Source organism: Delphinapterus leucas, chromosome 14, assembly GCF_059928025.1.
Source record: "Delphinapterus leucas isolate spDelLeu-1000000601 "Yukka" chromosome 14, BTC_Dleu_Yukka2, whole genome shotgun sequence".
NCBI lineage: Eukaryota > Metazoa > Chordata > Mammalia > Artiodactyla > Monodontidae > Delphinapterus > Delphinapterus leucas.
In genome coordinates, this window is record NC_143142.1 from 30,882,161 (window position 1) to 30,899,736 (window position 17,576).

At 43.3% G+C, this 17,576-nt stretch overlaps 1 protein-coding gene across 1 annotated transcript in view; it reads right to left on the reverse strand.

The window, feature by feature from the left end:
* The window catches only part of PTPRM (protein tyrosine phosphatase receptor type M), a 750,850-nt gene that overhangs the window by 218,975 nt on the left and 514,299 nt on the right, over positions 1-17,576 (reverse strand). The window contains exon 15 of the mRNA XM_089894939.1: positions 15,334-15,466. Within this exon, the coding sequence (XP_089751065.1) occupies positions 15,334-15,466 (133 nt within the window). The remainder of the gene's footprint in view (positions 1-15,333; positions 15,467-17,576) is intronic.

The following is a 17,576-nucleotide window of genomic DNA, read 5'->3' on the forward strand; positions in this document are numbered from 1 at the left end:
GTTGCGGAGCACAGGCTCCGGACGCGCAGGCTCAGCGGCCATGGCTCACGGGCCCAGCTGCTCCGCGGCATGTGGGATCTTCCCGGACCGGGGCACGAACCTGTGTCCCCTGCATCAGCAGGCGGACTCCCATCCACTGCGCCACCAGGGAAGCCCCCTGTATCCTTTTTTTGGTCATTATCATCTCACTGGGTCAATAAACTTGTTTGGAGGAAGGATGGGCCCTGTAAGAAGTCTCCTACAGATGACATACATAATATATACAAAAATGTGGTACCTCAGGGTAGGGTAGACACACAGAATTCCATTCTGGGGGTACCGTTGTCTTCACGTGACTCCAGTCACAAAAAGGAGACTGCAGTTCAGGGACAGGGTTTTGCAGGAAGAGGAGCGCAAGAACAGGACTTGTTCCTTGCCTGGTCATGACTTGAGGCAGGTAGTCTGGAGTCAGCTACGCCTCTGTGAGGAGCCGGCAGGGGGCAGGGGGCCACGCGGTGGGAAGAGTGCCCAGGTGTCATGTTGGCAGGACCTGCTGTCTATTCACTCACTCAGCGATCCTGCCCTCAGAGGGCTTCCAATCAACTCAGAGACAGCAAGTCTGCTTAGAAACAGGAAACCAGAGACCTACTCAGGACCCACCCATGGAATGAGAGGAGCCCCAGCCCTACATTCTAGGCTGCACGTACGGGATTTATTTTCTCTTTGTTTTCTGCTTTTTAATCAAAGCCGTAAGGCTGAAAGTGCACGAATTCTGAGGCCTGCACTAGGGAGCGATGTGGATTGGATCTGAAGTGCTGTGAGCTTCTAGAATGCTATACACACTCATATTCTGTTTGTAGGTGATCTGTGCAGAGTCGCTGTTACTAGTAAAGAAAATAAAAAACTGACAGCTGTTGAGAGCCTCCGCCAGCACTACCCACATTCCACTCTCCGGTGGCTTAAAATAAGGCACAGGGCACATTGTTTTCTTCACTTATGACTGAAATACCCTGTGCCTCCCCAGGAATCTGGGCACATGTGTTCCGGCTGGTTCCAGGTTGATGGCCGTCCTGCTTGGCTTTGGGGGGGTGTTAAGGTGACAATGCAGGAGGTGCTTTTTGGAGGCAATTTGGCTTCCTTGCTTTCACCGTTGTCAGTAACGATGCAGGTATACTCCGGGCTGCGTGCTCTGAATGTGGCTGGATGTCTTTCTGGGGCTTTCCTAACCCCAGGTAAACACGCACAATTGCATCAGTTTTCTCCTGCTCTGAGCTCCGCAAAGCAACCCTCCCAGCAGCCCAGGCCTGAGAGTTCAAAAGGCAGACGCTCCATCATACACCTGGCCCCCTGTACCAAGGCTGGCCTGATGCTCTGGGGCTGACTGCTGGTTAGAATGGTGAGGGCAGTACTTCAAAACCTGTCTAAACATCCTTTGTCTACCAATATTAAACCATTAAAAAAATTGTGGTGAAATCTACATAACACAGAATTTACTAACAACCATTTTTAAGTGTAGAGCTCAGTGGCATTAAGTATGATGAAATAAAATTTATATTTTAAGGCAAGACAAGAAAAAAATTAAACATAAAATTCTCTCTCTGTGTTTGTTTGCGCCTTCTCCCTCCCTAATGTGCAACGTGCATCTCTCATACACATTAATCAGAGCTCCTCAAAGATGGGAAGACCTGCTCAACAGTAAATATCAATTTTCTTTTTCTTTCTTCTCACGGTAGCAAATGTAACTTAAAAGCACTGTGTGCTTTCCCAGCTCCGTAGGGGGTCATGGCGACTTGCTGCTCGCTTTGCCCGTGCCTACCTGGACTACGTATCCTTGGTGAACTTTATGTAATATATCAGGATGTCACTTTGATGGACGATCCTTTGTCTCTCAAAAACGTGTATGACTGCGCCTTTGACTTCTAACAGGTGGAACAGCTCTCAGAGCTTTCTGAGAATCTGCTTCCCAGGTTATAATCCTCAGTTTGGCTCGAATAAAATTCCCTTTTTTCTTCTTAACTTGATAGTTAATTAAGTTTTCATCAACAAGTACATTCACATTGTGGGCACCCATCACCACCATCCATTTCTGGAACTTTTTCATCTTCCTAAACTGAAACGCTGGCACCCATTACACACTATCCTCATTCTTTCCTCTCCCCAGTTCCTGCTCACCATTAGTTTACTTGTGTATCTATGAATTCGACGACCCTAGGTACCTCACAGAGGTAGAATCATATAATACTTGTGATTTTCTGTCTGGCTTAGTTCACTTGGCATAATGGCCTCAAGGTTTATCCGTGCTGTAGCAGGTGCCAGACGGTCCTTCCTTTTTTAAGGCCAAATACTATTCCATTGTATGGACACACCAGATTTTGTTTGTCCATTCATCTGTTGATGGACATTTGGATTGTTTCCACCTTTTGGTTATTGTGAATAATGCTGCTATGAATGAGGGTGTATAAACATCTGTTCAAGTCCCTGCTTTCAATTCTTTGTGGTATATACGTAGGAAGACATTTTTGTCAATAAAAACAGTAAGGCTGCATCTCTGGGTCCCGGTTCAGTATGCTTCTCCTTTCATGCATATTTAAAAAGGGATTGCATGTGGCCAGAGAAATAAATTTCACAAGCTGTGTTTTGCCAAATCACGAAATTAACTTGGGAGAGACTTGTGGGCTAATCCATTCTCTTCCAGGGAGTCCCTCAAGCTATCATAATCAACAATAATTTAGAATCCAAAAATCTACTTTAATTTGTCTTTCTATAACCAACTTAGTTTCTCTCTTAGCTTATGGATCTCTCATTATGGCTATTTCCTTTTCCTTAGCTTAACAAGATTTGTTATTTGTTCAGAGCTCCAGCTTAATTGTTGTAGGTTCTTCACATACTATCATTAAAATTAGCAGTGTCACAGTGAAAGGGAAGTGATTGCTGAGTGCCCTAAGTTGAAACTAAAAAACGCTGAGGCTAATGCACTAGTCAGGATGGTAATTAAAAGATATTTTAAGAATCCAAAATTTTATAAGTCATAGAACACATGGTATTAAAATAATTGTTGGTGATGCCCTCTGATGCTCTGTGTTAGGAAAAGGACCTGAACACCAGTGAAGAGTGTTGCGCTGTACGCCATTAGGTCTATAATTTTGACCTTTGAAACTGTGAACTTGTTAACAAAGCTCATTAATCAACCACATTCTTCCTCGAGTCGGTTTCTCTGTTCATACAGTGAATCATCGTTCTAACTCTGCAACTTACAACTTGAGTTAAATTTTGTTGTCATTGTTGTTCTTTATATCAGCGTAGATCACAAAAGTAAAAATGTATGCAGAATGAGAATGAACCATTTATTTATGTTGCTTTCCTTCGTTAAAATACTGTCAGCAGCTCTGTGCTTGGAAGGCTTCCCTGGAGACTTATCACTACCAACCTGGGTATCAGCCGTGGATGGCAGGGGCTCAGGATGGGGTGACAGACAGAGCCTGGACCTCACGCTGACACAATGATGGGCATGTCACCACGTGAGGGGCGTTCGATAAACCAGACTTGATCTAGAGTTACGCAAGGTTTACAGAATCAGGCTGGCACCCCAAAGTTCCAGGTTAAAAAAAGAGCCATTTTAGAACTTAGCGAGGAGTTTCTGGGTGAGTCAGAGGCTGTTTGGAGATCCAAATGGATGGGCCATTTAAGTCCAGGCACCAGCACAGCAATTAGGGCAGTAGGAAATTAAATTGCTCTGGAAGTGAAGGCCGTAGAGCTCAGGCATTGAGCACTTTCCTGCCAGGGAATGCAAGTGGGTGTTCCTGGCCCTAGAGCGAGTGTGGCACAGCCGTGGAGTGGCTCTGAGGCTCCTGGGGGCTCCTTGGAAAGTGCTAGGTGCCCGCTGAGCAGAGGGGGCGGGGCTGCGGGGTCAGGTCTCTGGATGTGCTGTGAAGGCTCCAGGATTCGCTGCAGCCGAAGGCAGCAGAAGAGTCTCATAACTGCAGTCTGATGTCAAGACCAAGTGGGGTCTTGGATTGGACACTGGCGCAGCTCCAAAACTTCAGGGCACCAGAGATTATTTAAATTTGGATTCTCCTTCTTAAAGACAGGCTGTAAAGATGTATGTGTATTGGGGTGGGAGGTAAAGGGTATACAGGGAAATACACTACCGTTTTATTCTCAGATGATGGCAGATACATAAGTCCTACTGCTTCTCAAACTCAGCATAACAAAATGAACAGCCATGGTGCTAGCAGGGAGCCTGTTCTCACAGGATCCCCAGGTTTTCTGGCTCTCTTACCTCGGCTGGGCTATGCAGCGGGAGAACCCATAGCCCCCTGGGCTCTGACTTGGTCAGCTGGGCACAGTCCATCCGGAGGCCGCCTTAGGAAGGAGGGCCTGGCTTCCCTCCCGAGACCCCATCCACCATGATAAGCATGGTCAGGGGTGAAACCGAACAGGACCCTGGGCACAAAAGCCTTTCTGTGTCCCCTATTTCTTGATTATAGGAAATAGGCTTTATTCAGCCCCCATGACCTTCCTTGAGTTCCAAGGGGCAGTTCAAACAGCTGCTCATCAGGGAAGGGAGGGGATGCAGCGACAAGGGAGGAGCAGTCAGGAAATAATAGTGCAGCCCTGGGGCAGGGTCCTGGTTCCAGCAAGGGAAACACAACATCTCTGAGCTCTTTTGCAGATACTGAAACCCCCACCAGGTGGGAGAAGCTAACGGTGTACTATCCACAAGCACTAGACCCCAGGCCAGCTGGAACCAGAAGGTTGATGATGCTGACTCCTGTCTCCCCACTAACCAATCCGGAGCATGTCCACGAGCTGACCACGCCCTCTTTGAACCATTACTATAAAACTCCTCACTACCCCCTCCGAGCTGGGACACACAGTCTGAGGGTACTAGCCTGCTGTGGCCCCCTTTGCCTGGCAAAGCAATAAAGCTTTTCTTTTCTACTTCAACCAAAACTCTGTCTCCAAGATTTAATTCGGTGTTGCGTACAGAGGCCGGATTCAACTTCAGGGGCAGCCTAGGGCTCTCTCATGCTAGGGAAACTGTTTCGAAAGACCAGGAAGATGATTAGAATAGAAATAGAATTTAATCAATTTAATGTTAATCTTCTGAGTGAAAGCGCTCTAACAGATGTTACAATCTGAGGCTCCTCTAGATTCCAAAGTTTCCCGACCTGGATTACAGAGCGATAAAGAAGTCAACAGCGATTCTGAGCGCGGAAAGATGGGATGGGCTCTTGTCATAAACCGGAGGCACACTATCCAAACTACCTGTCGGCATCACGGACAACATAAACAAAGCTTAAATTTCATGTATTTCCAAGTAGGAACCCTTTATTCATCGGTTTGAGGGCATCTCAGGTACTGAAGACGTGGGCAAGGGAAGAGTCTATTGTCTTTTTCTGGCATAAGCATCATCTATAGCCAGAAACGTGTTAAGGGAATTTTAAAATGGGGTTGTTTTCATGTCTCCTGCTTGGTTTATCTTAAAATAGAATTAGGAATCACCAACTGGCAACTGGATGCCCATTTTATCTGGCCAACAAAGCATTAAAAAAATGGTTAGTTGCCAGTGTTAAAAAAATTTAGAATATTTAACAAAAGAAATCAAGATTTCTCACTTTCCCAGGGGTGGGAGGGGACAGTAATATCTGTGACATAGTGGCACACCTAACGGGCCTGAGCATCCCAACCTTCTCCACACACGCTCTTCACCAGGCCCCCCCGGGTCAGCCCTCCTGGGCCTCCTTGTAGGCAGTTCTGATTGAGACCTTAATCTAGACCTCCTGTGACTTTAAGACCAGAACTCTGAGTCAACCCTACCTGGATAAATTATAAAAGAAAAACCTTGACAATTGTAACTATGAAACTATACAGCTGACAGATGTATACAATTAAGCCATTCTCCATGCAGACACCCTCATGCATGTCCAGTGTCCCCTAAGGGGACAATACCACTCCCAGATGACAGCCACCGAGTGAAGAATTTCAGTTAATGCTATGTCCCACTTTGTTCCCACCATCTTAATGTATTTCTGGGATTTTCCTCCTTCCCTTTTAGTAAAGGTAAGAACCATTCCCAGGAATTAGGCAGTAATTTGCTTTGCGGAGAGGCCAATTCTTCCACAACTGACTTCTGACTCCAAACCCACAACCCAGGCTTTTAGATAAATCAGGGAAAAGGATGAAGGACATTTTGATAGCTCCGGATAACTCCACAATTACATTAAGCTGTTCAGGAAATGGCTTTTCCCTGATTTTGTTTCTATTAATGTTTTCCTTCTGACAGAAGGCCAGTGAGCCAATGTTTAACATAAATTCTCATCAAGCACACTTGGAGGAACAATGCTGTGCAAGGATGCAGTGGGAGCGCTGTTAGCAGCTGAAGGGCTGGAGATGAGAAGACCCACATGAATCACCAAGACGTAAGTCTGAGCACTTCCATTGTGAACCCACTGAAATGAAGACCTGAAAAACTGGATATTTTAATTTATTTAGGGCAGGTGCTCATTGTATAGAGAAAACTTCATCCTGAGGCTCTTATTCTTTTTTTGAATATAATAATTTCTATCTCGATTGATGTTGCTTGTGAAAAATATGCAAGGCAGTACACTATTATAAAAAATGTTTCAAAGGTGGTTTGGAAATAAGTGATAATTTAAGTAAATGACAGATATGAGCCCATTTTTCTTTTAATGAAGCCAGATCTGAATTTAAATATATTCCTATTCATTTAAATGATTTTAACATATCAAATAAAAAACTTAAATAATTGTTATTCAGACCTTTAAAAATCATACTATTCAAAAGAGGGAATCTGTCCACCAGAAAACCTACAGTACAGAAAAATTAATAAAGCATCTTATATTATAAAACTTATATATCCCTAATAATAAAAAGCCACAGCGATTCAAAGTCCAGGGTGGTACTGAAGGGCTTGCATGAAAGGAGTGCTTTTTGTCTTTAAATACTAAATGTACTCCATGTCTACTAGGCGCAAAGACTGTGCTGGGGTGTCAGAGATAATTCGAAAGGATCACATCACAGCCTGTAACATGTTAGAATCTAACAGAAGAGGCAGATGGTACCCGAATAATTCAGGAGGCTGAATGCATGGAAGGTGCAGCCTGAGCGCTGTGATGAGGTGAGTCAGGGAAGAAACACATCCCAGGTCCACCCTGGAATTCTGCTATCGGGTTACTGGTGCTCCAAGTCATCTCAGGAACATATTCAACTTTAGAAAGCTGTGTTCATACCTGCGTGTGCAGGAGAGAGAAAATCGGCCATTCATAGATAGGATAACCTGCGCTAGATTTTTGCCAATTTTTGGTTTTATGTTGTTTTTACAAACAAATAGAAGGATGTTGGATTTAATAAATGAGTCAATTTTTACTTGTTGCTGTAAAACCCATAAAAATAGCTTTACTTTAGTTCCACCACAGCAGGGCCAAGAGGAAAACAGTATATGTGAAAATAAGAACAAAAACTCCTTCCAGTGAAGCATTATGCCCTTTGAAAGGTACAGTCTGTGAGGACACTGGGCAAAAACATGCCTTTCCTATTAGTCAATATATTATTTAACACGGCATCACATCTTACAATGCTGAGCTATGCCAAAAAAGAAAAGAAAAGAAAAGAAAATAGCATTCCTCTACTAACACAGTAGTTCCTCTTTCTCTACTTTGAAAATTAATTTTATGTAACTTTCTATAAATGAACCTAAGTTAAAGATTCCAGATACAACTCCTTTCCTTGTTAAAAAGAAATTTAGATTTATGTTAGAAGAAGAGGGACCATGAATTTTGCCCAAAGAAGTCAGGTTAGATATTGGCCTGCTTTTTTTTTTTTTTTAACATATATATATTTTCTATAGTCTAAGTATTTTTCATTACTGTTTTACTCATTAATACAAAACTAGAAAGAGTGAGAATGTTAAGTTTGAATTCTCGGATTCACTGACCAAGACGACAGGTTTAAGCAATCATCCTACGTAAAACATCCTCGGTTTTCACGCTCTGGGTGTTTCCTGCCCTACAAACTAGAACGTGAGGTCATGTCAGCATGAGTGAGACAGACACCCTCTACAACATGAAGAGCCTGCCTGGGACAGGGCTGGGGACATCAGCACAGCATCTGGGGACAGCACCACGGAGAACCATCAATCTCAGTGGTAGATATGTAACCCCCTCTGAGCCCCTTATAGGTACCGTTAGACTTGAACTTCAGAGGGATGATACAGTGAAAGAACACGTTTTAATAAGCTGTGCTAACGGATACAGGATACAAATGAGCTGTACTGGAAAATTACGGGTCATTCCAATAGGAATCAGTAGGACAGCTGTGCCCTGAGATGGCTGGAGAGAGCCCAGCTCAGTGTGTGCAGGCTCAGGTCTGGTCACATGGCAAGAGGGTCCACACCTCTTGAGAGGTGCTAGAGCAGGCTCGGGGAGTCCCTATAGATGCAGGATGCTCTTAAGGACCTGGGAAAGACTGATGCTGTCCTCTGTTCTGACCCGGGAGGCAGACCACCGGCCCCAGCCCGGGCCTGGGTCTGACAGGTTCGGGTACGCAAAGAATCTGCACTGAGTGCCAAGGCCATGCTTACTCAGATGAACTTGGGGCTTAGCGGGAAGTCTGCGAGGGAGGTGGTATCGGTGCCCCAGCACTTGGCTTCCTTCTGCGTAGGGAGTAAAACCCTCAGATGGAGCAGGGGCCTCTGCACAAGGAATACCGCTGGGCCAGTTTGGCCCAAGAGCGTTTCCTTCGCGCTTTCAGCTCTAGCATGTCTGCCCAGGCCTGGCTTCAGGCTGCGGGGACTGTGAGCTGTCCTCCTCCGGGCGGCTGTGCTCCCAGCCACCTTCACAACTAAGACCCATGCTCTCCACGTGGACCCCGCACGGAGAAGCGGACCCCCTCCAAAGGAGAATCAGCTCCCGGTCCCGGCTGGCCTCTGAGGGTGGAAACAAAGCCTTTAAGGCGGGCAATGGACCTGAGACTAGCCTCAGCTACAGCTCCCAGGCAAAGCAGCATAGCATGTGTACTGATAGCTAATATTCATTGGGGCCAGCACTGTAATGGTCGTCACTCATTTCCTTCTCCTAACACTCACGGGAAAGTCCTATTATGATGCCTTCGGGGCATTTTACTGGGGAAGCTGGGGGACGGAAAGCCAGCCACGTGCCAGGGTCACACAGCTCAGCAGAGCCCGTGTCAGCCTCTGTCTCCAGGGGCCGCTGCCCAGTCCACAGCCCCCTGAATCTAGGGTTCGTCTCTGAGGAGGAAGGAGAGAAGCTCGCTTGCTGAAGGCTTACCATAAAACTCAACCAAGTTCTCTCACTCACTAAACCAGACGAGGACACAGCATCCTCACTGCTGCGAATTATCAGAAGTAAACCACCGGCTCCAAGAATGCCATGGAACACATGTATTCGGAAGGATTTACAAAACGCTTCTGTAAAGGAGGAAGAGGAAAAAGCTTTCATTTAGCTATTCTCCAACGATAGCTCAAACAGGAGATTAAAACAGGCTGGCAGTCTGAAATATCTGTAGGCTTCCAGCAGGAGTAAACAGCAACAAGCCGACGACTAGTTGGTGTTTCCAGCTACTGGTCGGCAAGAGCAGCTGAGGCTTACAGAGTGAGAGGCACTTCTGAGCTTTACTGCTGTGGCCAGTGGGCTGGTAACACTCAGACACTCCTGGATTGACCCCAGGCTCTGCCGCGTATACCCACGGGACCTTGAACAGCTTTCTGAACTTCTGGGCTATCATTTATCAAGCACCAGCTATGTCCATACTTGATTTCCATACTTCCCCCGCACACATTATCATTCTCATCATCATTCTCGTCACGTTTCACATTTGCAGACTGAGTTCAGAGAGGGTTAGTGACTTCCCTGAATCTATGCTGCCCCCAGGTAGGAGCTGGGGTGTGAACTCAGGTCTGTGAGATGCTAAAGCCTGCTGGCTGCCCTTATCATTCTCTGACCCCCTCCTCCTATAAACTAAAAAAACTGGCGCCTATGTTCCCCACCTTCCTTTTAAAATCTTCTTTATAAAGAGGGCCCAAAGAGCCCCGAATAGAACACGGTTAAATAAACCATTAGATTGAGTCCAGAAATAGTCAGAATGTGGCAGCTATTAGAGTAACCATATGAAGTCCAGGTTAGAAGAGCCCTTAAAAAGGTCAATTTAATTTACCGCTGAACAAGGAGCCCACTCAGTTATCACCTAGGAAACTGAAGGACACTAGCTGATTGATTGATTAGGAGGGCATTTCCGGACCTACTTGTGAACACATGTATCCTGTTTCACATATGCCAAAAGCATGTGCTCGAGTAGAAAAGTCTCAGCAACTGAGTATTATTTACACAGCTACATATCAAGTACACATATTCTAAATAACCAAAAAGACATGCCTAGACATGACTTTCTCAATGCACTTTCAGAAAATGTGATTTTGAAGTAGGACTTCGAATAAAGCATCCAGGCTTAAGGCATTTTTCACATGTAACTCACACTTAACTGCAGTGGAAAAAATTTTCCCATGTCAAGTGTCAACAGCTCTAGTGGGGGAACTATAGTTAATGTCGACTTACCTCCACTCACATGCTGTAGGCGTCTCTTTGAAAAGAGGGCTTTCATCAGACTTTTTCCCTTATCTTTTCTGTTTCATGTTTCCAGATACTCTTCCTATGTTATGGAACTTTTTTATCTTGGTAGTTCCAGTGTTTTTAAAATATAACAGAAAGGTGCTAAATATTTAATGATATAGGCTGCTTTTGCAAAATGTACATCTGTTAAAATGCTTTATGGGAAGGAGATAGAGGTATGGTGCTGGAGGATGAAAGTAGTCACATTTACCTGTAACAGGTTTTCATGAAGTAGAGTAACTAACATTTGCTATTTTCAGCAAGAATGTGTATCTCTTTAATGATTTCCATTTAGTCACAACTTCTGTAATTTCTATTTACCACAATGACCGAGACAGAAGTATTACTGTAATTGATACAAATGTTCTCAAATTTCTAAAAGATCTATAGCAATTTTAGAAACAATAGTAAACATAATTAATCAGGGTAAAATAGATGGTGCTGGTATACTAAATTCTGTCAAACATGTTATTGAGATAAATTATTCCTTACGAAAAATGTTGAAAATGCAGGCATTTTCATTTATACAAATAAATTTAATTATACAGGGATGAAAATGATAAAAACGAAGTATCTGCTACTCAACTTATTTTATATTAATTTTGAGAGTGTGTTGTCACGTGACTGCATGAAACTTATTTCATAGCTATTCATCTCAACACCCTTTCTTAGCATCTGCTGTGCCAAAACACCGCACCCTCAGAACACATACTCCTGGGAAGCGGAAAGTAATAAGAAATTGCTCTCTTAAAGAATAAGATAAAAATACACGGAAAGGTTTTGTAAAAGGTTTTAAGGAAAAGCAGGTTTTGTATTGTATTAGTCTAGGCAAGGCTTGAATGTATTAATATTCACAAACAGGTAACAACTAGTCTAATTTGTGACAGGTTTGTAAAACATTATAGCCAAATGAGACTGAAGGTCATCTCAGTTTTCAGTCATTATGGCCTAGGTGTGAAAGGATTCCATGAGTTAGTATGAGTTGAACAGATTTTACAGGTTCTATTCCAGCAACTAATTTTTAGAGAAGGCTGAGCCTTCAGACGCCCACATGATCTTAGTTAATCTAATAACTGGCAATGTCTCCCAGTGAAATTTGCTGTCCCTCCTCCAAAGAGCTCAGGCCCACGTGGCCTGGCATGCTGACCCACCCAGACGGTCACTACTGACTTTTCCCCAGCAAGACAGACTTCCAATTGTATTTCCAGAAGTACTGGTGCATTTGCTTCACCCACACTTTCTCTTGGGCCCAGGATGTCCTTATGACCAATGGCATGTGCTCGCATTGGCGACCCAGAGTCTGGCCCGGGTAGGAGTGGGCCTGCAAGTTTGATTAGCACAGGCTCGAACAAGCAAACACGACTAGCACTACACTGAAAGCCAGCTCTTTCCTGCCCACCCTCCTTCTCTCATTACATCTCCCCACTACTCGCCTTTTAACTGAGTGCCTCCTGTGTGACAATGGGAAACGCGTGGCTAAAAGGTGAACCCCTCACCGGCCAACACACGGAGATCTGAATCTGCTGCACAAAGCAAGCTTTGGAGAAGCAACTGTGTATGTTTACAGCGTGAGATAGAGTAAGGAGCCCCCACTGCACTTGCAGGACAGCAACTGCATAGTTGTGTCACCATTGGCTGCCGCGTAACAGAAAACCGGAGAGTTTGGGGGGGACTTCAGAGATCGGGGAGTGCAATTTGCTCAACTTAAAGATGAAGGAACTAAGGCCCAGAGGAAGTCAGAATCACAAAATTAGTTAAAACACAGGTCTAGGAATTCCAAATCTAAACTCCCTGTTGCTAACCAAACACTGTAGCTTGTTATGTATCAATAACTCTCCAGCCACTTATTCATGATTACTATCATATTTTAACGGTTCTGTTTAAAAATACAACTTTTAAAATTTAGACTCAAATTTTGGGAGAAAACCCTGAACAATCAGAAGGTTTTGGAATTTCTATTAAATAGGACAGTTTGGACCACATGACTGTTCAGGTCAAAACCTTACAAGTTTTGTACTTAGAGGCATAGTATATTGGCAAATTTGCCTTACAAGGGAGCATATTCTATATTTCAGGAAAAGCAAATACACAAGTGGCACATGCTGTGAAAATAACCCTTTTAAGGTTATTATCTAGTAAATAATCATGTAAATTTGATATGAGTTATTGGAATTTAGTCTAAAGTTGTATCAAGGCCATATGTTACCATGGGCAGTTTCTTCAAATGCATAATTTATAACACAACCTCCATGACTGCCTGAGAGTCCAAGGTGGAATAATGAATTAATCCTGCAGAAACAGAGCCTTGGAGGGTGAATTAACATTTAGCTAAGGTCACGAGGGCAACTGGATTTGTAGTTTCAGGCTATTCCTCACAGAGAACTTGCCAGATGACACAAAAATCCAACACATTCCCACAGCTAAAAATCAACTCCCCAAAATGTTTAGTTTGAATATCCAGGCGTACAAGGGCCTAGTGCTGCTTAGAATTTATACTGGATCATATTAAAAAAAAAAAAAAGTACCAACCACTGGTACTACAGCTAAGCTTTCTACATAAACACCAAGGTGGGGAGAGAAAAAGCACATCCAGGAAAAAGTGTATGAGAGATGACGGAGAAGAAGAAGGAAGAAAAGAGACAGAGGTGTGAAGGGAGAAAGAAATAAAGGGACTGACAGCTAGAGAAGCAGAGAAGGGTAAAGAAAAGAAAGCTAGAGAGATGAGAAATGAAAAAGGAGGAGGAAGCTCCCAGCTATAAGATAAACAAGTCCTGGGGATGGGATGTGCAGCTCAGGGACTACAGTTAATATCACTATACTAGTAACACTATATATACACCACACTATAGCGCTGTATATTTGAATGTTGCTAAGAGAGTAGATCGTGAAAGTTCTCAACACAAGAAAAAAGATTTAAAAAATGGAGAGAAATTAAACGATGTGTGAGCAAAGAGAAAGGAAGAGGGGATGGATGACAAGTGGGAAGGAGTAGCTGAAATGATGGGGACCAATTAGTCACATATGAGCTGGGACAGAGCAGCTGTTTGTCCTAAGGCCTAACTAGACCAGTTACCAGAAAACGAAGAAGCCAGGAAAGATGTATATGTATGTATACACATTTGGATATTAACTCTCCCCTTAAATATTGCTGTGACCCAAGGGTTTACCTTCATCCCTGACCTCCTTCTGACTCGACAGTAGCTCTAAGTGCCCTTGTCCCAGCCCTAGCTTCAGCCGGACGTATGTGGATGGATGACTCTGACTGTGGAAAGTACTCTTCCTGGCCCACACCAGCATATCTGACTGCTCAGTGGTCATGTCTACTCCACGTTACAGGAAGAGTGAACTTAAAAAGTGCAGAGCTGAGCTCCCCGTCTTCACGCCCCACATGTCCCACCTCCTACACATTCCACATCTGGGGAGTGGCGATACCCCCACCAACTGCCACGGCAGCAAGGAGGTTCTTTCTATTTTGCGCCATCTCCCTCAGATCGGCCTGCAAACGGCTACTACAACGTAGCTCCTTATGTTTCTGAAGTTGCTGGTCTTCCTAACTCCAGCCTTCTTCTCTCCTTGCCGGCCTCAACCCTAACATCAGAGTGATCTTTCTGAGAGCAAAAGCACGTCACATTACTACCTGCTTAAATGCCACCAGTGGATTTTACGACCAGGTCCAGCTCCTTAGGTGATCAGACAAGACCTCCAAGACCTGGTTTTGCCGACCCCTCCGTCCTCACCTCCTATCCTCCGTAACCTTACTCACACTCCATCACTTTTAAAAATCTTTTCTTTAACTTGAAGTCTAGTTGATGTACAATGCTGTGTTAGTTTCAGGTGTACAGCGCAGTGATTCGATTATGCATGTATATACATACTCTTTCTCATGTTCTTTTCCATTATGGTTTATCACAGAATATTGTATACAGTTCCCTGCGCTACACATAGGACCCTGTTGTTTATAATTGTTTTTAAACTACATAAAAAAGGGACAATCTGTCTTTTCACTTCTTGCTGTCTATATTTTATGTTGATCATTTCTATATAAACTGAACATTATTAAGCAAGTTTTCACTCATTTCCACACTGCCTATTTTTCACGTATTAGAGGTGAAGATTGCTTATTATAGCCATATCTGTTTTTCTCCTCCTCTGATCACCCCTGGCCAAACAGGGCAACCTTATAACATCCAACATGCTACCATTCTTGTTCTTATGTGTCCATGCCCTGCGTTGCTGTCCAGCTGCTTTCTGAGAGTCCCTTTCTCATGGGATATTAACATGGTGCCCGCACATAATATGGGCCCAGTAAATTCTGTCATCGCCATAATCTTCAATATAATGAGAAGGAAAAGTCTTTTTTCTCATATTCTCAAGACCTAGTCTGTTGCTAGTAAATACTAAACATTTCCTGGTGAATAAATGATTTTACTCATTCTGCCAAGTTTTATGTACCAACTTCTGGGAAGACACATGATCCTTATGTTGACCCGGCATGAGAAACTGCAAATTTACCCAAAATCATAGCCATGTACCCTAAATTTTGTCCCATAACCTTGAATGCTTTATGATGCAAAATAGGAACAACCAGAGCCACAGATGTATCTCGGTCATCAAAGCCAAATGAGTAACTGAGTATTTTCACACACAAGAAGCCTCTTGGCAAACAGCGGGCCAAGAAGCATATGGGTGGCAACGGCCGGGAGCTCACCTTTTCTTCATGACCAACACGACTCCAAGAAATATAATCACGAACAGCAAGATGCCAGCGATGACTCCTGCGATCTTGACTGTGTGGTCTGTTTGTTTCTCGGGTTCTGGGACTGGTTTTGGAGTGGCAGCTCCTGAAGGGGAGAGGAAACGAGAAAGAAGACACGGTGGGTAAGGGAGAATAAAAATGTTAGCTTTTTAAAACTTTGCTGCATTTAACAGAGTCATAAGACTTATCAGAGTTAGCAGGCAGAAGAGCTTTGATTTTTTTTCAACGGCTTTCACAGGCGCTGAAAGGAATGTAATTGTTCGCATTGTTCTTCCCTATTTCACTAAACCCCAACACAAGTTGGAAAGCACACCCACGCCTGACCCTTTTATAAGAGACTCTTCTCAAACACAGTTTTTAAAATATTTTTATTATCCCTCTGGGCTCCCTGATCTTTCTGCCTTTTAGAAACTTGCTACCAACACAATAGACGTCCTCAGCCTTTATCCAAAGTTGATTTGCTGGAACATTTCCCCCAATTATTTTTCATAAATGAAGCAGTAATTCCATAACAATATTAGCCCAAACACCTGGAGAAGAGAGATAAGCTCACTTACTGTGCATTTTACCAGCAATTGTTTTTTTTTTAACACAATAGAGAGTTTTCTCCCCCTTGCCTTTGAAAATCTAAATCTAGGTCACATCTGGTAGGCAAAAGACTCCTTCTAAGCAATTTATTCACAAAGTGGGAAGCGGACGATGATCACACTACTGGCACCCACATTTCGTATCTGTTTAAATGAGATAACCAGGGCCTTCCAGTGGCCACTGTCTTAGCTCTCCTGCTTTCCCAGTTTCAAAACACTATCTGTCCTGTTTACAGTATAATGTGATGGAATGTCAAGTCTGTGTCTGATGAAATGTCCATTTCCTCTGCTAAATGAGTTCAGGATGAAAAATATTAGGACTGAAATGTTCAATTCACTAAACAGAATCCACTTTTGAAGGGCTTCTCCCTTTTTAATCAGAGCACGACAGTCCTTGGCATCTGAGCCATCACGTCCCCTCCCTAGGGAGACAGGTCATTGGGAAGGTAGGAATTTTATGCCCAAATTTCTCATGTTAGAATTTTCTTCTTGCTTTTGTTGGTAAAAATGAAATCAACACTGGCTATGGTACCAGCCCTTTCTACTCTTCCACTGGGTTTTGCATTCATGCTTCATCTGATTCTTGAAAAACTTAACCATCACTGTCTCCTGTGCACTCCAGGCCGGGCTTGGTCTAAGATGAGTCATCGCAGAGAAGCAGGGTGTCAAGCTGTAACTTTCCATCTGTTTCCACTGGAACATATAAATGTTTCTTTCAAAAGTTATTCATATTAAGATTTTATATGAGACTCTGCACCCTGAACATGGCCGTGGCCGTCAGACAGACGGAGCTGGTCAAGATCGGGGAGAAACACAAGGCAGGAGACGGAGGGCCACGATCACCCGAGTTTCCACCCCACGTGTACTTTCCAATCAAAGCAACGGTTGCAAGGAGAGCAGTGGTGATGTGAAAAATCACACCTTATTAAATACAAACCCTGCCGGATATAATGACTCTTTACGGGCCATTTTTATTTCTGACCACTTCAGGAGGATGTTCTGTTATTTTGTTTGAAAGAATATCCCTCATACAGTTGTCCAAATGAACCCTGAAAATATTTACTGTTTTTTATTATAATAACATCTGAAGTATACCACTACAACAGGCCACTGGAACATACAGCCAAGTGGTAGATTTGGAGGATACTGTTACTTTGAATAAACTGCTAAGAAAAATCTAAAGATTCATTGTGTATGTTTTAAAAGATGAATAAAAGGTGAAAAAAGCCATTCACGTAAAAATAACATATTTCAAATTCACAAAACTGACAAAAAGTCCAATGGTTTTCAATTCTGATTTTTTTTTTATCCAGTTTGAAAACTTAACTTAAAAAAATAAAATCTAATTGGTTTTATTCTTCCAAATGCTGGCGCATTGGGGACCATTCCATTTACCTCACTAGGGATAGAATGCAAGTTCTCCAGATATGTTTTCTAAATAAATGATTCTCTAAGTTTTTTGTAACTAAGTTATTCCAGTAAATACAACACTCAGGGAAGAAATTATTTAGAAAAACTGGATTCGGCTTAAAAATTTAAATTTAAAAAATTACAAGGATTCAACTCATACATTGTAAACACTCCATAAGAGAAGAGCGTCCTGTTAAT